General features: G+C 46.5%; 1 protein-coding gene across 10 annotated transcripts in view; it reads left to right on the plus strand.

The window, feature by feature from the left end:
* Positions 1–533: 533 nt before the first annotated feature.
* ANKRD26 (ankyrin repeat domain 26) overlaps positions 534–22435 on the plus strand; it is a 1096841-nt gene continuing 1074939 nt past the window's right edge. For 9 of the 10 annotated variants that reach the window (XM_078674324.1, XM_078674330.1, XM_078674326.1 and 6 more), the window contains exon 1: positions 534–1129. In XM_078674324.1, coding sequence (XP_078530450.1) covers positions 612–1129 — 518 coding nt within the window. In that variant the 5' untranslated portion in view covers positions 534–611. The remainder of the gene's footprint in view (positions 1130–22435) is intronic. The other variant, XM_078674323.1, reaches the window with a different exon arrangement.

The following is a 22435-nucleotide window of genomic DNA, read 5'->3' on the forward strand; positions in this document are numbered from 1 at the left end:
GGGGGCGTGTTTTTCACCCTCTCCCCTTCCCATTGGCTGGAAGGTAAAATTCCAGCCAATGGGAAGAGGAGAGGGCGTGACTTAAAAAAAGACACGGAAACGCCCCCGAATCGCGTCAAGGCGGGCCCTGAACTCAGTGACGCTCCTCTCCTCCAATGGCTGGCCAGCATTTACGAGGCCAGCCAATGGAGAAGAGGGGCGTGTTCAGCCCCCATACTACAGACAAAAGATTTCGGCTCCGCCCACTGCTTACGCAGTGCGACGGTAGCCGAAACCTAAAAAAATGATTTACAATTACGACACTCTACTGTAGACCTGCACTACAGACAAAGGCAAAGCCCATTAATGAAGCGGGAAAAACTACAAAGCTTGGAGCGAATGATGTTTACATAACATAGGTAACTCGAGGCACGTGCTACAGTCCAGGGACGTTACGGATTTCTATTTCCTGTTTAATTGATTGGCTGCTCTGTAACTATGACATCATAAACAACGGCACCGAGGTGAGCGAGCGTCTTTGGGCTTGTGCTGACACTGCCCATGCGCCGAGCTCCCTCAAGTATGGAGCCGCTCGAGTTTGACAAAATGTAGTGACGCCGGCGCATGCGCGAATGTGCGCAGTCTGCCAGGATACCGTTGCCGACGCGTCCGGGCCGCGGCAGGGGCAGTCGTGCTCCTGTAACACCCCGCAGCTGTGCCCACCAGCCGCGCCTCCATGCAGGGCACACTCGGAACCACCTGATGCTGCGAGCCGGCTGCTCTTTGTGATCCAGCTGTTCAGCCGATCACTTGCGCTCCGGAGTGGATCTCAGCTGCGATGCCCGTCGGCGGAGACTCTGATCCGAGCTAGCCCTCTCGGCCGCCCTCCATCCAGCGGCCGCCGCCTGCGTGTGCTTCTTGGACTCGCCGCGACAGCCGGCCCCATGAAGAAGATCTTAAACTTCGCGAAGAGGAGGAGGGGCGCGTCCCCCAGCGCCTCGGAGACCGGCAGCCTGACCTCCGCCGGCGGCTACGAGCTGCGCGACCGCGACCTCAGCAAGCTGCACCGCGCTGCCTACGCCGGGGACCTGCCCAAGGTGCGGCAGCTCTGCAAGAAGCACGACCCCAATCAGCAGGACAAGGAGCGCAGGTACTTGTCGTACTGTCCCGGAGTGGCGGGGAGGCGAGGAGCCGGGGCAGAGGAGGCTCAGTCAGGGGAGAGTCGGGTACCTGGGTGGGCGATGATGTTGACCCCATTCACGTGCTTATGGTTGGGGGAGTTGCCAAACAGCTGGCGGTGCCCATGGCAGTGTATAACAGAGGTCTGGACGAAGAACGCACTGGTGACTGGCACACACGGGTTTGGATGATGCTTGTGGTTAAAGTGGAGATGGGGTGGCTAGTTGCGCTTGAATGCTGATATCTGGCAGCCAGGAAACCTGACGGCTGGTTGGGCCAGCATCACCATTAGTTTGCCAGATGACTTTGTGTCACCTGGACATTTACAGTCGCGGGCCTTCCTGTGAGAATTCTATGTTTAGGGGGATTGTTTTAAATAGTAGGCAAACTGGGACATCTTGATGATTTTGGGGGGCCTTGGCCAAAACATATTTATGGGTCCCCTGTTGGGAACAGCTTTGATTATATGGTCCTGTTTCATGCCCTCTTTGACCAGGACACTGACATTGCATAGCCATTCCTCCAAAATTCTAAATGTGTTTACATCTATACAGGGCACAAGTCCTGAAAAAAGAAGTGAGGGGACACTGTCACTGGAAGTGACGTCACGAAAGGTGGCTTGCACCATCGGGCTCATTGCCTCCCCTCACTCACCCCTTAGATACGGTTGCATCTGAGAAGTCAGCGCGTGAGCAGCGTGCTGTGAGCTCTGATCTCGTCTCAGAGAGGCCAAAGAGTGAAGTCCAGCTGTTTGACATGCGGGACGGAATCCACCTGGTAAAATAAGTGGAGGGACGCCGTCCACCCGCGTGGTACCCCGTCGCGAGCCCGGCATCTATAATATTCATGGATAGTGATGACTTGTTTTCAATATTGCGATGGATGTCAGTGTCATTACTAGCACCGGAGTCATCCCCTTCACTGCCAGCAGCATCGCCGCTGGTGCTGCAAGCAACGCTGTCACTACTCTTACTGCCAAAAGCATCTTTGCCTGTACCCCTGCCCTTACGATCTCTCTCAGCAGTACAGCTGTCAGAATGCAGGCACCGCTGCTACTACTATTGCTGCCAAAAGCGTCACTTCCAGTACCATTACGATGGCTGTCATCAGTACTGCTGACAGCACTGCAAGCATCGTTGTCACTACTCTCTGCCAAAAGCATCACTGGCCGTACTGTTGCCCTTACGATCTCTCTCAGCAGTTCTACTGCCATCAGGATGCAAGCACCGCTACTATTATTGCTCCCAATAGCGTTACTGCCCTTACGATCTCACTCAGCAGTACTTCCACCAGCATGCAAGTACCGCTGCTACTATTATCGGTACCAACTCTCACAGAAGTATTATCAGTACCACTGCTACTGCCATCAGCATGCAAGCCTCACTGGCAGTAACACTGCGCTTGCCACATCTCTCAGCAGTGCGACTGCCACTAGCACCAGCATGCACACACCTGTGCTGCTATTACTATCACTGCCAAAAACGTCAGTGCCTTTACCACTGCCCTTTATTTATTTATTTATTTATTTATAAGTTTATATAGCGCTTGAATCACTCCGACAGGAGTATCTCTGCGCTTTTGACCAGAAATCAGCAGCAAATTAACAGTGAGGGGATGGGTTAAACTTCATTTTTAAAAAGAGCTGTTTTTAAAAGTTTGCGAAATGTCAGGTGTTCTTTACATTGCCTTAAGGCCAGGGGTAACTTGTTCCACAACTTAGGGCCAGTAGCCGACAAGGCCGAGAAGTACCACTGCTAGCAGTGCATGCTTTCCTTCTACTACTGTCGCTGACAACACTGCCACAGCCAGTAAAACCCCTTTGGTCATCTCTCTCAGCAGCATTACCGGTACCACTGTTTTCCGCTCCAGCATGCTAGCTTACAGGCCAGTACCACTGCCTGGGTCATCTCTCACAGGAGTATCAGTGGGACTGCAGTCTGCAGAAAGGCCAGATGTGACTATCTCCTAGAGATGGGATCACAGGCCAACAGCCTAGCAATGCTCTTAGCCTTGAGTTACTGGTTGAGGGTTGGGGCACCGCTCAAGGCAGCCTCGTCCACCCCACTGGCTGCGCTCTTTCTACCATCAACCAGTAGTTTGCCAGTCAGACCACAACAGCTGCCTTTCCCGGGCCTGCTGTGCCGTTTCAAGTCAAGCCTGCAGGAGACCAAATCAAAAATTACGTTATGTCTTGTGGCAGTGGAATTGATTGGAAAGGGCAGGGACTTTCCACGTAGCAGTTGAATTTCTTTTCTTAGAAAAAATTTAGCATCCATTATTTTCTTATACAGAAACTTAACTAACCAGTCACGGCCGGCATGACAGGCGCGTGGGGGTTGTGTGAGAGGGATTTAATTAAAATAAAACTTACCTTCCCAGTGTCCCACGTTTTCCTGCTGCCGCAGTTCTCCTCAGGGAGCAGCCACCCACAGGCAGCCTCCCTCCCCTCCGCCAGTCACAACGCTGCAATGGCAGCGTTGTTATTGGTGCGCACAGCCAGGCGCCAAATGGGAGGCCATGCATGCAGCTTACATAGAGAAAAGGGAGAGTGCGCATGACTGCTTTGGTCGGCCCGAGAGGGCAGACCAAACAATCAGGGCGCACAACAGTGGGCTATCCTATCCGCGCCTCGCCTGCTTTCCAGCAGACCCGCTCACAACCAGGCACTTCTGCTTTCTCACAGTGCGAGAAGCCTAAAATGTTAGTTCTACCATTTTATGTTTCTGCTTCTCGCACTGCGAGAAAGCAGTGGGGCAACGCCCCTCCGCCCTGCATTTGTATAGCTCTTACTACCCAGTTGTGAGGTGTTAAAGGGGTTGCCCACACGGATAGCACATGTTTGGCAAAATAAAGTAAACGCAACGCATGTTATTATTCTCGAAACACAGTTATTTCTAACAAGGAGCCAAGCACTGGAAAGTTCTCCAGATTGCAGTTGTATGGTGACCCTTGTCTTTATGACGATGACTGGACAGGTCTCGTGGGTGCTAATCTTGTTTGTGATTTGTAAGTCTCTAAGCGTGTCTTGAAGAGTGTGTGAACGGAATGAGGTGTTTATTACACAAATGAAATGCTGATGGTTAAGTTGACAAAATGCTTGACTGGCGTTATGTAGGATGAAAGAGCAATAGCCTTGGACTGTGATTGATGATCCTGTCTGAGATATGAGGTATTAATGTCTAGGTGGATATAGTTGCCTTTTGCTGTCAATGTGTGGAGGCCACATAGACTTATTGCTGATGGCTCAATAGGCATCCACCATTCTGGCCGAATAAGCAGAGGGTTTTGACTGCAAGATTCACTCTGGTTGTGCTGGGCAAGGAGTGATGATGGCTGAATATGTGTTGTCTGAGTGCTTTTTGAAATGGGTGCTCACGGCTAGCAGGGCATGAGGCAGCTGGCCGAACTAAAATAGGTACTGATGACTTGGGGCTGAGCTGCCATGGGGGCCTAAGCTGAATTAGCAAGTCGGCAAGTACGTTTTTTGACCTCACCTCTTAAGAAGAGTGGGACATGGTCATGCTGAGTAAGCACCACTACTACATATTGCAATATAGGAAACAGACTGTGTGGTGTGTGTGCTTGCTTGTGTGACTGACACTTGCACTGTTCAAATATTCCACTAATTTTCGGAAACATTACTGGAATCAACCTCTTTCATAGTCATGACAGCCTGCGTCCTTAGCGGACGGATTTTGTTGTTCTAAGCCCGATCAGTTTTGTATTGAGGCTAATTCTCTTCTGGGACGATCTGGATCATGACAGCCAGTGCTGCAGAGTCGGTAATCCTTTTATGTTGCTAAAAATAAAACTCTGATAGGATGATCATTTTATTTCGAGTTCCTGCCCATGTGTTGCTAAATTTACAATGTCTTGGAAAAAAAATAAACTGACCATCAAAATTAAACTCCTTTATGTAAGAAATGTAGACCGTTGGAATGACTACTTGCACAAATGTACAATCTGCGGTACAGTTTTTGACTGTTTCTGATGCTGTAATGTAGTTTTAGGTAATGATTGTAATACATACGTTATCGTGGTTCATTGCATCATTTTCATACTTTGATGCCCTAAAGTTGGTTGACATAATCATTATGCTACATAATTTATAATCTGATGCCCAAAAGAAGTTTGTTTTACTTAATCATTGTGGATTATAGTTTATCGTGGTACACTGCTTCACTTTCATAGAATTCGAGACACGGAATAAAGACTGCTTCTTCTACACAAAGTGCCTTATTTGCTTTACATTTTCCTTTTACTTAGATCTGAAAAATATATTACGAGTTACGATCAGTGTTTTTTTTAATAAAGAGATCGCCAGAAGAAGCATTTAAGAGGGTTATACTGTCTAGAAAAAAAATAAAGGAAGTAATTTGTAGGTTTCGGTTAGTGGTTCCTAGAGGAGTTCTTATAATATCAACTGGTACAATTAAGAACATATGGACACTTTGCTTAAGTGTCTCTTTAATCACTTGACTTCCATATTGGCACATGTATACGTTATAAAAGAAAATGTACCTAACACGTCTTTACGAAGTGTTATGTATTCATGATGCAAGGCACAAATGTCAAGGGAAGTGTCCCTCAAATGTTTGTACATTATCTGTGCAAACATTCCATACGTGTCTGACACAGAAGCAGTTAGTGTTAACATGTGCCATATTAATACCTGCATTAGTTTAGTAACCGTATAACACGATTCATTTGGCTTTATTATTGGGACCTCCCAGAAAGAGAGCAGGCTTGTTTATTTGCATTTATTTGTTAGATTGCAAGGTGGTGGATGTTTTTATTTTTTGTGTAGTTGCGCTTTAACGGCAGTGTCTGGAAAATATTGTAGTGTGTTGTAGGCTCCTACCACAGAAGGCAAAACATTTTATTCTGCCAAACAATGTTTCTGTTGCAAGACTTAATGTCGCAATGCACATTTGTGTGTGCAAAGTCTACTGATCTGTTTTATTCAGATCACTGCTTTTTGTATTGGGGAAAACATTTATAGCAGTTCAACTGCTGGTATTCAATGGAATTATTTTGTCATCGGCTTGAAGGCAGATTTATTAGGACACTCGTGGAACGATTGGTTGCTCTATTACTTAGTTGCTGATAACAGTGTCAGTTATGATGAGTCTGTAGCACGCCACGTGCTGGTTGGCTCCTCTGTGTTACCGTGCTCTCTTTCAGCTGCTCTAGTCCTCATTGCCCACCTCTGCACTTGTAGCTTGCCTTTTGCCCAAACATGCCCAGAATTTCTGCCTCTGTATATCCTATTGCATGCGGGATACCTTCATTTTATTAACGGTTTGAACAGGAAATAGGCTACAAAACTCAATTGCTGTGCAACCACAGGATCTTGGTCCCATCCTGCCACACCCTTGCACATGATGCATGGCCACTGTGGTAACACTGGCCCCTGTCCATGTCAGATTCCCTCTTCTGGTTTGTCATTGGGCTGTGTCCCTTGTCAGTCCCACCTGTCTTTGCCCCTCTTTTTCCTCATCATTCCTCCTCATGATGTTTTGCATCTTGTTCTATTCCTTCTCTACATTGTATATGAGTAGCTTTTCTCCACCCGGACTTCCATCGCTTTGCGGTCGGCCAATCCTTTTGTCCCCGAACCATGTAATCATAGTTATTGACTTTCAAAGACACCTTCTTGGTGTACAGCCCCCTGTCCTTTCACCATTCCTCCCCATCCCATGTCTATGAGGATCTGTATCAAGCTCCCTCTTCTGACGACCCACCCCCAGGCCCTCTACCGTTCCACCTGCACCCCAATTCTTCTGCAGTTGAAAAACATAGGTTGTTCATTAATGTAGTTAAGGCTGATGTTAGTAAAGGTAATTCTGAATAATCCATCTGCTTGTGTTATAGTTTAATGAGGGCTAATACCAGAGTATTAGAAGTCTGTACAATCTAAAAAGCAATTCGCTTTTAATATGAAATTAACCTTACTGACTATTATTTACCATTGTGTAATTATTATCCATTTAGTTTACCACTAATCCCGTGCAGGCTATCGCAGTACAAGGGTGTTGCAATAGATGGGTTTTAAAAAAAAATCCTGTCGGACATATTCAAAACAATATCACAACTCAACCAATGGCAACAATGTTTTCTCTGCGATTTCTAGTTTCCTTTCCATTTGTTTTGTTTTTTCCAACGTTTTAGACAAAGTGCCATACATTTAAAATTTGTAATTGCGCACAATATGAACCTTGTATAAATGGCAATTGCTCCTAAAAGCAAAAGAATAAAGACAATTACTGGTAAGTTATGTAAAAGAAAACAATATTGTTGTTAAATTTACTATTGCATGGATCACATAATATTGAATTATCATATACTGTGATAAAATTCACTAGTCATCCTTCAGATGCTGATATAGATATAGCTTTAAAATATATTCTTTCTTTCAATTTTACAAAATCGTGATGTTGGCATGAAACCATGCCACATTCGGGCTCACAGGATCTTCGTTAAGTATGGTTTGGGACCAGTAGTTTATTGGTAACACTTGAACTTTTGAAAGATTTTGGGTTCAGGGAGGGAAAACCGGATGTAACTCCATGTTACAGTTTATTGTAAAGTTCTTTTTCTTTTTTAACTTTATTTATTCAAGTTTCCATGAATACAAAACCGATGAAGCCATCAGTGCAGAAAAACAGCATATGACATGTTAATATAAAAAAATAATCACATCATGAGCAATTTCCTAGTACACGCAGAAATCATTGAAATGATGACAATAGTGCAAAGGTTTATCAGAGGCACAGTACTGCGTAATAACAGCCCAACATACAACGATAATATCAAGGTACAAAAGTATACATAGTCGGTGTAATATAACCCATCTGATAGAATGTCCTATAAAAATAAGGCATAGGGAAAACATAGCCACCAATCCGGATCAAACTTAGACAAATTATTGTGCAGGGATCCCAAAAATCGCATGGGTGAGCAGTCTGTGGCAGTATTGTGGTGTAAGTTACGGACCAATCCTCACACAATTACATGTTCTGCAGCCAATCATGAAATGCCGGCGCACATCTGCTGCCCCAATGCTTTGATACCCTGTGCCTTCTCAACAACAAACCCATGGGCGTAAACTTCTGAAATGTTTTTGGTTCCGCCTTTACGCAACCCAACAGACCCATCATGGGATCAAGAGGGAAGGTACTTTCAGTCATAGAGGTCATTGCTGCGATGACATGAGTCCAAAACAATGCAACGGCTGGACAGGACCTCGCCAGGTGAAAGAAGTCCACACCCCAAGCGCCACAACGCATACACTTAGTATCTTCAATGTGATAGTAATGAGTGATATCTATAGGTAAGAGAAAAGCCCGTACTAGAAATGTATAATGTATTAGGCTGTGCCTACCATTAGGGGACACATCCCTTGTTTGTTGACAACAATATTGCCACTGGTCATCTCATCTATATCGTGGCCAAAATTTCTCTCCCCCAACTCCCGGGTGTTGGGAAATTCCATAACTATATTATTCATCACTACCACATATAATCTTGAGATAAGCCTAAAGGGTTGCGGGTTGGAGACCAGTACCGTCAGAACGGGCCACTCGGGGAGCTCCTCCGTGAATGTAGAATAAAGACCAGGAACAGCATGTGAGGCCCCACCATATGCCAGGACATCCATTAATGCAAGAGACTAATCGCCCAAAAATTCACTGTATGATTTAAACTTATCACCTATTGTTTTTATATGTTTTTTTTCGAGCGATCGTAATAGCTCAGGGGCATTATAAACTCTGACCAACAGCAGTACTGAATGGGTATTTGAGGTGCGTACGGGACAGGAACACCACAAAGACAAGAGAGTTTATTCTACTCCCAAACAGTACATGCAACAGAATGGATTTCCTGGGACGGTCTTGTGAGTGGCTCAAAAGAGGCAGCAGAAAGTAGAGTGGGAGAAATCATTCCGCGTTCCAAGATGACATGTGGGGTGGGTCTGCTATTGTGAAACCAATGATGAATGAACTGTACCACACCTGAGCCACCAGATAATACCCTTCAAAATTAAGGGATGCAAACCCCCCAAGTGAAATGGGAGCTGTAGTATGTGCAGTCCAATTCGTGGCTGTCGGCCTGCCCATGCTAGTTTAATCATAAGGGAGCGCAGTTGAGCAAAAAAGGCCTTATTGAAAGGTATGGGGATGTTCTGAAAAAGAAAAAAGAAATTTAGGCAGGACAATAATTTTCATTAGAGCCACCCTGCTCGCCAAAGAGAGTGGCAGAGGAATCCAACGATCGATGCATGATTTCAGGGTCTCCATGAAGCGCCTATAATTTTCTTTAAGGATAACCTGGATATCTATGTGGTAAAGGATACCTAAATATTGAATTGGGTCTGTCTGCCATTGTACAGGGTCATTATGTTTGGGCGAGTAGTGGAGCTAGTGCGAGGGACCATAATAGATTTGTTCCAATGACTCTGAAGACCAGACCCACATCCAGAGGTGGGGGGCGGGGGTGGGGGAGTGGGTTGCCAGTCTTAAGAAGCGTGATTATGATAGACTCCCGCATCGTCAACGGCAGCTGACCTGTCTGAAAAGCCTCCTCATAAACCGCTAAAAGAACGGACATCAGTTCATCAGCATATACTTTATAAAACTCGACAGCAAGGCAGTCACTACCTGGAGCGTTTCCATTACCTAATTGATGTATGGCACACTTAATCTCTATCTTGGTAGGAGGTTGACAAAACAACTCACGCTCCGCCTGATCTAGCCACGCCAGGGTCACGTTGTCTCGGTAGGTCCGTATGTTGGTAGGAGCTGCCTCTGTGGGGTATACAGGTATTCATAGAAAGTGACAAACTCACTCATTATATCTTCAGACACACATTTCGAACGCCCAATATTTGTGTCTTGACGAGAAACATGATTGGCAGCCCACCTGCTTTTAATCAACTTGGCCAAAGTGTGTCCCGGCAGATCACCCTTCCCATAACTGCGTGCCAGTCAGTGTTTACCTAAAAATTTAACCTCTCAATCTACCTCGTCTTGGAACTTCATCAAAAGCAAGCGTATATTGGCCAAGAGAGTAAGGTCCATGGTTTCCTCATATTGCAATTCCAATGCCGGAGTTCCTGTTCCAGCTCACCCAGTCTACCCTAGATGGATTTGAGAATTCCATGACTCTTAGCAATACACCCTCCCCGTATAACAGACTTCAGGGCTTCCCAAAACACAGTAAGTGATGTTATTAAGCCCTTATTTAGCGCTACATAATCCCCAATGGAAGCATGAATTTCCTCCACGGAGGCAGAATCCAGCAATTTTTTGGACGGAAGGCGCCACAATGGTACTCGTGTCCATTCGCCTGGCATATCTAAATGCCCTAGCACCTGGGATTGATCGGAAAGTGTTCTAGGGAGGTGTTGAATATCGCAAGACCAACCCAAAATGTCCGGTAATCCCACCCAAAAATCAAGCCTTGAGGAAGTGTCATGGACGGTAGAGTTAGAGGTATATTCTTGGGTCATGCGATATCTCGACCGCCATAAATCTAGCTGATCAAGCTGTTCGATGGCAGAAATAAAAGATCTGCAGGTTTTGGTGAGGCGACGTTCATGGTGGGCAAAGCAATCTAAAGCTTGCACCAGTCCAGACAACCCTTATGGCGATTTATGAGATCTTAGCCAACCTTAGAAAGCTCTCTAAGTGGTAGCTGTGGAGAACAGCCTTCAGACTTAGTCCAGGAGTAGTGTAAAGCAGCTTGTTTCACCAGAATGCAATCTTATAGTATAGATTAAGTGGAAAAAGAACCACACAAAGTATTTATGAAAATATATATTTATTATATAATGCTCTCGAATGCGTTCAGGTATCTCCCACTCAGAGATGTACACAATGCACACAATAATTTAGCAAGAAATACAGTAAATAGCTCAAAATACACAGAGGGCCCGGGGGTGAGGGGACCAAACCATATATTAAGAAAGTGTTATAAGAACCATGACTCAAGTCAGGATGATGTTGAGAGGAAGTAGAATTGCTGGAGACTTACAGAACCACCCATGGTAAGTAGATGGGGACCCTGGGAGAGCGTGTGCAGTGTGTAAACACGACCACGTGCTCCGTACTAATCCTTGTACAAGTCGCAGTTAGAATTTTTAAGATTAAGGACCCTTTCCAGTGGACCCTGGAAGACAGAAAGTTGGAAAGCTACCCCACCCGTGGATACCCTAGTACCCTGGTTACCTACACCAGGGAAGCTGGGTGCATATGTGTGAAGTGGTGTCGGAAAACGCTGTCAAACCCAATGGAGGACTTCAGGAAAGTGCCACTGTGGAAGAAGGAAGAAGTGTCCGAGGATGGATTCTTGATGAGAGGTACCTGCAAGCACAGGGGACAGAGTCTATGTCACTTGGGGTGACCAGGAGACTTGGAAGACAAATGCCCTCCGATGTCGGGTGTTGCAGGATGGATGACGAGGACCATGACTCTGCAGCTGTGAGGACCAGGTGATGCTGGGGAGGACCAGGAACCGTGCACGAGCTGTCCCACGAAGGATGTCAAGTGCTATGGGGCCGTGGTCCAGCGGGAGCACCAACAAGCCTTGGCAAATGCAACCAATGAAGGAATCAAAGAATGAGCATCGTTGGGACCAGCAAGGTCCAGGGGACTCACCAAAATCAGGGGAATCAGGGCAGGCCCAGAGCAATCGGGGGAGCCCAAAAGAATAACGTGTGACCCTCAAATGGACCCACAGGCTGGAGGCACTGGTGTCCTGAGAGGACCTCAAGCAGCTCACCAAAAGATGCAGGCCACGATGCACACGATGTGGTGTGGCTGAAGATTTTGTTCACAGGAGATGCTCCAGGTTGGGTCTATGTGGAGCCCGAAGATCATCTTGGAAGGAAGCCAACAAGACTTTGCAACTGCAAGTTGGATAAGGTGCACAGGGTGAACAGCCTTTACAACGAAACTTTTACAACGCACTACCATTACGACGCATTGTGCTTGGGGGCGCTCTAGGATAGGGAATAGGTTTAATGTACTATCCAACACCTTCCCTACTATCCACGGGGACTGGAGTTGGAATAGTAAATTAAACTATTCACTATCCAGCGCCCAAAAGCACTGTGCGTTGTAATGGTATGCGTTGTAAAACTTGCGATGTAAAGGTAGGCGTTTTAAAAGTAGGCGTTGTAACGTCATACATCCGGTGCACAGGGGTATGGTTTTTGCAACCCTCACTCTGGTTACTGGCCTCAAACTTGGTGAGAGAGCAGGACAGGCATTGGTAGCTGTGGAAAACCACCACCTGTGTTGCAGAGCCCATGATGTCTGGAGAAGTTCCGGATCTGCAGACCGGTCGACTTAGTTGAGGTGCCTGCAAATGCAGGGGAGTGACTCCTTCACTCCAAGGGAGATTTTTTCAGATGTCTCTGATGCTTAACAGGCCTTGGAAGGTTCCTGTATGATTCACAGGAACAGACGATGCAGAGACTGGAAGGGAGACTAAGGCAGGCCCAAACGAAGTCCAGTGAAGACCAGAGTGCCCAGACGGTAGAAGTAGAAGTGGTGTCTGATCTGAATCTTATCGCACAACAAATCTAGGGATCTAGACCCAGGTAAGCCCTTAAGTACCTTAGAAAAAGGGTTCGGAAGATTCAGGGGACCCTCTCAGGGGAGGGTCTGGACACAGGGGAGGTTACTTGCTACAGGCGTCTTCGCTCTCTTAAACCCATCTTGGGTTTCTTTGAGCCCCCTACCCGCCAGATTATAGTCCAGGCATCAGTTCTATCTCACCTGGACTACTGCAATGCCCTCATGCTAGGCTCCAATATGACTGCGATAAATAGGATGCAAAGAGCACAGAATGCTGCTGCTTGTGTCCTGTTTGCTCTACCCAAAACTTGTCACACGTCCCCCTTTCTCCGACGACTACATTGGCTGCCGATACAGCAACGTATTCAATTCAAGACCCTCTGCCTTACCCACAAAATCTTGTATAGCGCTGGCCCCCAAATTCTGCAGGGACTTTGTTTCTTTTATACTCCCACGCGCGCACTTCGCTCAGCGGACCTTTTTCTAGCTCGCACTGTCAGGATTCGGAGGAGTAGAGCCGGCGGCCGCTCCTTCAGGTATCTGGCCCCTAAGCTTTGGAATTCTATCCCCCCAAAAGCTCGGGCCACTTCAAATCACCTGCAATTCCGAAAACTCATAAAAACTTGGCTGTTTTCGTCCATCTAGCATATTTTCTGTTGTTCTAGCTTCAGGCATGTCCGCAAGCGCTGGGACGCCCCGTTGCTGGGGTAGCCATGCGCTATATAAGATTCCATAACATAACATAACATAACTCCCATGTTCTTTATCCAGTTTTGCGCCAACAGCTCCCAGAACTGGTTTAACAATTTAGGGGGAAAGCAGATAGACTGGGGTCCTGATTAGCAGGATCCCAGTCAGACTACTCAAAAACAGCATCACATCAAGCAAAAAGTGGGGGTAACCATGCAGAAGGATTCTGCCTTCATACACCAGGTTATGATCCCCTCCCCAAATAATCGAGCGTGGTTAAAGCACCATACAGTGTTTGAGCATGGCAGTAAATACTGCAGGTTTGTCTACATTGGGACCATAAGAGGAGGGGAGGATGGTAGGATGTGGGGGGGGGGGGTGGTGTGTGTGCGCATTTGCCTGTGCCTGTTTGCTAATAATGATTGCATCCTACTCAGGGGGGGTTGCTAAGTATTGGTGAGGGCCCTATGTAGCAAGCAATTTCTATTCCTTACCTGGCATTAAATGTGTTTCCTGTAACAAAATGATAACTGCCTTGTGGCGACTCAAGGAACCAAGAACCTGTCTGCATTTTCTATAATTAAGGCCCCAGGCATTCCAAATGATGAACCGTAAGGATATAGCTCTGGGATTACTAGTGCGAACCATAAATCAAAATTAAACCCAAGTATGTTACAGCAAGTTATAATAATAGCCCTGCTCATGTAGCAATGCTGCAATAATTAGACATTATGGTGCACCAAACCATCCACACTAGGACCCAAATTCCCAGTGATAGTCCCAATGTAGAAAACAGTGATATGAGAAGAAACTGTATACAACATACCAGAGAATGTCAGACAGTAGAAAAGAAAAAGTCCAAAAGCAGGGAGCGGCCAGAGCACTAGTACAGAAATGGCTTTCTACCAGTGAGTTGAGTAAGTGTTCAACAATTGTATTAATACTCTGTGGCTCAAACCAGGTGAACCATCCCCAACGAAGAAACATCAGAGGATAAAGTATCATCAGCATACCATCAGGCATAATGAACATCTCGAAATGGCATGAGCATCATGAGGAGGAAACAGCAAATCAAGCCCCTACATCACACATGGTAGCAGTTGACAATTACAGTGAGTAATTTTCCTTCGTCTAGGGGCAAAGTACGTCCAGCATCTTCAAGAGAGGGTGAGAGCCTCAGTGCAGGAGAGCGTGCCTTCTGCAAGAAGACCATTGCTGCAGAGGAGTCAGCAAAGCTCTCGGGCTTACCCTTCCAGGAGAAGCGCAACTTGGCGGGATTTAGCATTGCATAGGTAATGCCAAACTCCTGCAGCTTCTTTTTGACTGGGAGTAACTTTCGGCGAGCCTCCTGCACTGTTCACGTAAAATCAGGAAAAAATGTGAGGCACTTGCCTATATGACTCGCTCCCGTGCCTCACTGGCCAAGTGAAGCACTGATCCATATCACAGTAATACAAAACTTTTACAATGATGGGAGGAGGGGAGTGCCCCAGGAACAGGCCGTGGGCCAATGAACCATGCACCCGTTCCACCACACAGGACTTGGAAAAGCAGTCCCCCGCAAACAAAATAATATAGTCCTTAGTGCGCCTCATTGCTGTAGATTAGAGAATACCAAGAATACGGGCATTATTCCTCCTGGAATGGGCTTCCAGGTTTTCATTCTTTAATTGCACCTTGCAAAGTTCCGCCCTCGGCTCCTCCAGGGTCTTAACCTGCTGTACCTGTACGTCCTCAACATCTGAAATGCAGTGTTCAGCGCCTGACAGTGTTGTCTGCTGCTTATCCATGCGATCCTTCATATCATCCTTGCGCTTAGTAAGGAAATCCAGGTTACGATCGATGGCGCAAGGCCTATTATGAATCTCCAGCAGCAGATCTTGGATATCCTCCGGATGGGTAGCTCCCAGGAGTGTGACTGTTTTTGGGCATCAAAGGTAAGATTCTGCTGTTTAGCATAAGACTTGCCCATGGTGAATAGCAAAATGCAGGCCCACAGCAGAATACAAAATTCAGGAGGCAGCAAAGGTAGGACAGGATACTATGACCCTTAGCTGGGCTAATTGTAGGCCACAACAGGAGGATTTCACACCACTGTCAAGCATAGGGCCCAACCACAATAAAGAGGGAGTCTGGGCTTAAATGGTGCAATGTAGTCCCCAGAGCAGAATTAGAAGTTCAGGAGGCAGAAAAGGTAGGACAGGATACTGTGACCCTTAGCTGGGCAAATTGTAGGCAACAACAGGAGGATTTCACCCAACTGTCAAGCATAGGGCCCAACCACAATCCAGAGGGAGTTTGGGCCTAAGTGGTGCAATGCAGTCAAAATACAGTGCCCTAACTGTATTGCGTACCTAGCCCCAGGCGGGGGAGGATCGAGTAGGTAGGAGTGCCACACTGGTATGCAGGGGTGAATGTCACCGTGATGCACAAATGCATGTCGGCTCACCCAGGTCTAGAATGTTGGGAGGCCTTAACTAGGCCGCAGACCTGCCCAGTTGTTGTCCGGCTCCACCGGTTATTCACGGCACATCCAGCGCCAACCTCAGTCCTGGTTCCCAACCTTGACTGCTCCAACACAGCCCAAGATATCTCGCTGCCCCAGAGATCAGAGCAGCAGCAGCGTCGCGCTTCGAGCGAGGACTGCAGTCGGCGATTTGGCGACACAGGACCCTTATAGGGGTTCTTGCTCTGGCACTCATCCGTCGGGCGCTGCAGCGGGTTCAGGCCACTGCTGCCGAGAACAGGCTTGCTGGCACAGGATTTACATTCCGATGTTGCCGAAAAAAGAGGCAGCCTGGGACTGGTTTCGGGGTTTCACCCCTCATCAGCCAGGCTAGCTTAACTCCAGCAGCATGAAGAGCACATGACCTATGTCTGGGCATACCTGTCCTACTCGGGGCAACAAATGCAAAAAGAACATTTGATGGACGGAATACTGAGCAATTTCAAACATTCACCCCCAGTACATAGATCTGGGCCTAAATCCATTGTTTTTTTGCTCACCATGCCATTACCGTTTGGACCCAGCCATATGCAAATCAGTCTCGACCCTGCTCCCCATAGGAACAATCTAGCCCGAACTGCCAGGACAGGTCCTCCCTGGACTGGAAATAAGCATCCTGGAACTGGTTTCAGGGTATTACCCCTCATCAGCCAGACTAGCTTGACTTCAGTGGCAAGTAAAGCACGGGACCCACATCTTGCTTTTGCTCTTCCTACATTATCCTTAACTTGTAAGAGTCTTTGATTATCCTCTAAAACAGTAAGAAAGAATCAGCCGAAGTGGATATTGTCTCACTAGAACTTTGCCTAACTGTACACCCACACAAGCATTCAAATGTCGTTTGAAACCAATGTGAATTTCCAGAGACATTCGGAAATTTGTACTGTTTCCACAAAAAGCATTGATCAGCCTTTCTCCATGAAAAATGCATAGTTTGAACTTCTCTGCTGGAAAACATAGTAAAATCCACCCAAGCAATAGAAAAAAGGATGAATGTTTCTTATACTGATTGCCAAAATTAGAAAAGTATATCTGGCTTCATTCTTTGTATTTTTTCAACATTCCTGAATATTTAGGAACATGTTAATTACAATATGTAGATTCCTTCCTCATTTACTCCTATAACTCCATAAAATGTATGTGCCTAAAGTCAAGATCTCGGGTCTGTAGCACATATTTCTAAACAGCCTTTCTGCTCCCATACTCCCCTTTTCTCATCCACGCATTGTATGACAGTACCCTGGCTTGATGGATTCAGTTGTATTGGGTAGGAGTCACAAGGTGACTGATTGACTTGGGGACGATGTCCTCTTTCCGAAGGCTGACTATGCAGCTAACTACAACTCACCTGAGGCGTAGATACTATTAAACTGTAACTCCGTCAGTGCCAACAGTGACACAAGTCTGTTCGTAGCTGCCACCATCGCCCTGCCTTCCATTGCTTTTTCCTTTCATGTGTTTCTGCAGTTTATCACTGCTTGTATATTAGAGATTACATAGACATTATGAGAACAATATCCACAATTTAAAAGTGTGAGGAACATTTTCAAAACGCCTTAAATCTGTGGAGACCTAATACAGATGCTAGAAGCGAAGAGATTTGCCTCAACTTCACCTGTCGCTTTGTTGGTCCCGTGTCCTGGCCGGCTGTCTCTGGAAGCCTTGCAATTCTAACGATGCGTACTGTGTGATGTTAGGCCTGCAATATTCTCTGCGGGGCCAGATGTCGACCAAGCTGACCACTACGATGGTGCACTTAAAAGCAATAGCGCTATTATTGACTGCCTCTAGTCGAGTATTGGTGGAAGATCAGTTACGAGCAAAGGCTGTTGTTTAATATTTTTGACTGAGTTCTGCTGCTTGAACATGCAGAAGTAATAAATCAACCGAAATAAATGCGTTTACCGCTAGGCACACAGGCTGCTTACTCAAGTGAACTGTGCTTTTGCGAATGGATCTTGACCAAAAAGAAAAAAAAATGTTAAACAAACTAGTTTGTGCATACAAAGTGCTACCAAAGTTTAAGATGCAACGTATTCACTAAGCAAGTGGTCAAAAACATAAGTGAGGTCCGTGATTTTTTTTTCTGGGTTTCTGGACTTAGAAAAGAAATTGGGCTGAAGGGGGAGTACGGACATGACCATTGGCACAATGTATCGCCTACAAGCTCTGATAATTACGTTTGTTTTCACACCAGTATTGTCGCTCCAGGGAAAGTATTTTTTTAACATATTTTTTTTATTACCGACTTGACTTTTACAGCTGCAGGCCTAAAGTAAACCGTGCATTAAACGTGTCAGGCTTGCTTTCGCTCAGCTGTTAGATGGATTGTAGTGCTAGAAGTAAAATGAGTATTCATTCAGTACTTGAAGTGCTTGTGCGTTACCGTGTGTGGTGTACAAACACGTGGAGCCTCAATCGACAAAGTGGAGCAGTACATCGACACCTGTGGACGTACTGCTTCGAAATGAAGCAATTTCTATGAATCGACGGGCTCCGGCATTTTCAGAATGGTGTTTAACTTCTCGTTTGGTTTGGGGGATCAGACACAGTTTAGGGAGGTCAAGTCTGCTCAAGGTTGAGATGCGTTTACTTTTTGAGAGCGCCAAGACATCACCGACGAGAAACCACTTACGAAACGGCCGTTTTACTAGTGCTGGCGTTCACACTGATTCCACTTGACGATGGCTGCCAAAGTGAAGTTTGGCTGCACAGCATGGGTTATCGAGCCTTGGCTTGCATCTGTACAATTACAACAGTACCAGTTTGTTTACTCTTCTGGGATTGCCATGGCGATTTACCACTGCGTTTACATGACAACTAAGAGGCAGACGCTAAACTGGACATTCCGGTGGTTTTGTCTGGTCACAATGGGGAGCGCGGCGTCTTTAATTTCGTAGCGCTCATTAGTGTTGCCTAAGCGCATGCTTTGCCCGTGCAGCATTCTACGTCATGTCCAGTTTGGGACATGGTGACTCCACTGCCGCACCAACCCCCCTCCGCATCTCCTGCAATTCAAACGTTAAACACGTTCGTTATGTAGTGAAGAGCAGCAACATCACCCATTATATATTGTTCATCTGTTGCTCCGCCCCACCTTTCTGGCAATTTAGCCCAGGAAATGTCAGTGGCACGCGGCTTTACATATTCTGTACGCGTGTCGCATCTCTACCTTCGAGGAGAGAGGGCGGTGATCTTTTTCACACCATCAGAGTCTATATCTATTTTGCGTGCACCGTTAGGTGTCTTGAACTCTATAGAAAAACCAAAATTCCATATCATTTCATTCTTTACCTCCCAGCAAATATCAACCGTCGTACCTGTGTGTGTGTGTGTGTGTGTGTGTGTGTTTTAAAAGAAGTATGTACTGTATATTTTTGTAATTTTTACAATGCTTATTTTTTTTAGAACATTGGTATCCTGTATTATAGTATTGGTGTGCCGCAGATAAGTTATGCTAACAAACCGCTTTGTGTCCTTTAATGCAAGATGCTTTTTGTGAAAAAATTTCCATTGTACATTTCTGACCATTTTAGCGTTGTGTGGAATCTCTTGGGTTTGTTATAAACAACCGAGGAGAGGGGGAGTGGAGAGGTAGGACTTTGTTTTATTCAGTTAAAGGGTGGACATCAGTCGAGTAAGTGTTTGTTTTCTTGGGTTTTCTGTGGAAATATACTGTTTTTGTATTCCAGTACAGCTGCTAGTGAATACATCTAGCGAGCCTGTAACACCCCAGTCTCTGGATTAGCGGAAGAGCTGGAGCATTGTGGCTTATTTGAAATCACTCTGTAGGCTTCAACAGCCGTCCAGCCACCCCTCCCCTTAGCAGTATTATTCCGGACTGAGGAAAGTGATTTAATTTATCTAACTGGCAAAATGAGTGCTGTAAATTGACTTTGTAGAAGATTATTCTTAATCCTGCAACAGTGCAACAAGAGACATGGTTTAAATGCTGCTTCATCCTTTCAGGACCGTGGAAGAAGGGTGACTGTCTCTCAACCCCATTCTCACAGATAGTGGAATAATGGGAATATTGAGACTTTCTTCTCGACCAGAACATCTTGTATAATGGAAGATAAGCTATGGCACCTATGGCCCTTTCGCCTGTTGTGAAAAGAGTAAAAGGGTTGCAAAGCAGCCAAATTTTTACTCAATACACAGTAGAAGGACCATACATACATAGTGATTATGTCCAGAGTCGCTTTGTTGGCCATGGAGAAGCTTGGAGCTGAGTGGTTACCACATTGCCCTATACCAGTTTGCAAATGTAGAATATACACCTGTCTATTTCGGGGAATCACATTCAAGATACTGAATTAGTTAAGGCTTCATCCTCACCTGAACCCCCAACCACCACCACTTCCCCGGTCCCACCCTTCCTATTTCATACCTCCCCCTCAACACCTGCTCCCTCACCAAACATGCTCCTGGTATCTGGAACCTGCTGCATGATGACCCTCATTACCTGCTTATCTTGACAGACACCTGGCTGACTCACACATCAGCTCCCATCATCGTCCTTGCTATCACCCCAGGTATAAAAAAGGCAGGACAGGATTAACAGTCTCTGAGGGGTATTCCATCATCTACAAAGAGCACATGCAGTGCTCCGTTACCTTGACAAACGCCAACAGCGACATGAAACATCAGACTTTCAAACTCCACATCACCGTCAACTACACACTGACCGGCATTCTCATATAACTCTTCTCTCCCCACTCCCTATACCACGAACCACCCTCAGACGCACATTCGCGTTTTTTCCATTGCCCCGTGATACTCGACTCCAGTACATTCATCCTCCTAGATGACCTCAACCACCACCTGGGAGACGTCACCAACCCCAACAATGCCAACTCCCTGGAGGACCCGACAAATCTCAGACTCACCCAGTGAGTGGAAGGCCACACCCAAGCCACTAGATACAATTGGACCGTGTTGGACCCGGCCTCATGGCGTGGTCCTACCCCTCCCGCATGGCGGGCCCAGTGTAAAAACTAGGTCATGGACAATCAATATTTGCCCGGCGGTATCGCCTCTTTAACCCACAAAATATTAATCAATGAAGAGGCAGGCGCTGGAGACTGGAAGGCAGGAAACAAGGTTTATTCTCTCCGGAGGAGAACACATCAGTTCAGACAGCCAGTATCGTCACGAGGTGCTCTAGCCGCATCTCTGAGGCCTGGCCTCTTATACACATGTTCATGATCTTTATTGCAGGTAACACATTCTTGTAATGCTTTGAAGTATGAAAGGACATCCTCTGAATCTCCCCCTCAGGCCCGTTCCCACACGCATTTACAGTTGAAGTCCCCACCCCGGTCACAACAGGTGATGATTATCGTGCAGCTGGACATCCCGCCGATTCACGGGATGTTGGGGGTTGATCGGATCTCATAGGGTGGGGGCTTTGATCAACTCGAGGGTCCTTTGATGAGGGAAGCTTCCTACTGTACGGGGGGGGGGGCAATAAACAGTATCCGCAGAGCTAGGTGGCGGCCTGGGAACGAGGAAGACAAACGGGCACACAGGAAAGGGGGTTTGTATCAAAAAAGGGCCTGGGACCATGAAAGGAATGAAGGGAGGTGTCGCGCTGGGAACAGGATGGGGTCCTGAGGCAGAGCTGCGCTGAAGAGGGGTTTATGACCCAAGGCATGCGAGAGCGGGGGGGTTGTCAGCGTGCGGGCTTTGCGAGGGCGAAGGGCTATGCTGGGGGTCAGTGGCGTGCAGAGGGTGGTTCTGATCGAGGCACCTAAAATGGCGGGTGCACACGACAAAAGTGTGGCATCAGGGAAAAAGGCAAGATGGCGCAGATAATGTTTACCAAACCGTACTAATTTTCCACAGTCCTCCCTTTAACATATCCAAGACATCTTGCTGGCCTATTTCCTATCCATGTCTACTGTGGCGGTCATAAGTAAAGAAGTAGGAACCCAGGTGAAGGAGCTATAAACATTACATTTAAAATCTTTCGTCTTAGGAGGCGGGTCTATCGATAAAACTTGTTTGCAGGAAAGTCATAGTAATGCAATGTCGGACAAAAACGATTCTGTAGTGAGAGCATGGAGTACATTTCATAGATACTTGTAGTCATTCGGAATGTGAACTGATAGGTTATTACATATGTAAGTTCTGTTCATTTTTGGTGGGAGCATAATCAATACAATGGTGGCTGGGAGAGAAATGAGACGTAGTAAAAAACAATAATCAGGGGTGTCATTGTTCGAAGGGGAGGTCCCATTGTCATGTACCATCATTAGCGAGTTCTCAGCATTCTTTGTCGTCTTCTGTTGGCACGGTGGAGCTATGGGTCCAGCTCTATTCTAGTTTCCGCGTTGCAGGGCATGACCTTTTCCTCGCTTTTCTGGTCAAAAAGGTCCTTTTCGCCCTGTGTCCCTTTGAGTCGATTGTCAAAAAGTTCAGGTGGAAGAAGTGTGTGTGTAAGTAGTCCTTAGGGTAGGTCGGAGAAAAAGGGGGATGGAGCAGGGCCAGATCGGGA

This window comes from Lissotriton helveticus, chromosome 1_1 (assembly GCF_964261635.1).
Source record: "Lissotriton helveticus chromosome 1_1, aLisHel1.1, whole genome shotgun sequence".
Lineage (NCBI taxonomy): Eukaryota > Metazoa > Chordata > Amphibia > Caudata > Salamandridae > Lissotriton > Lissotriton helveticus.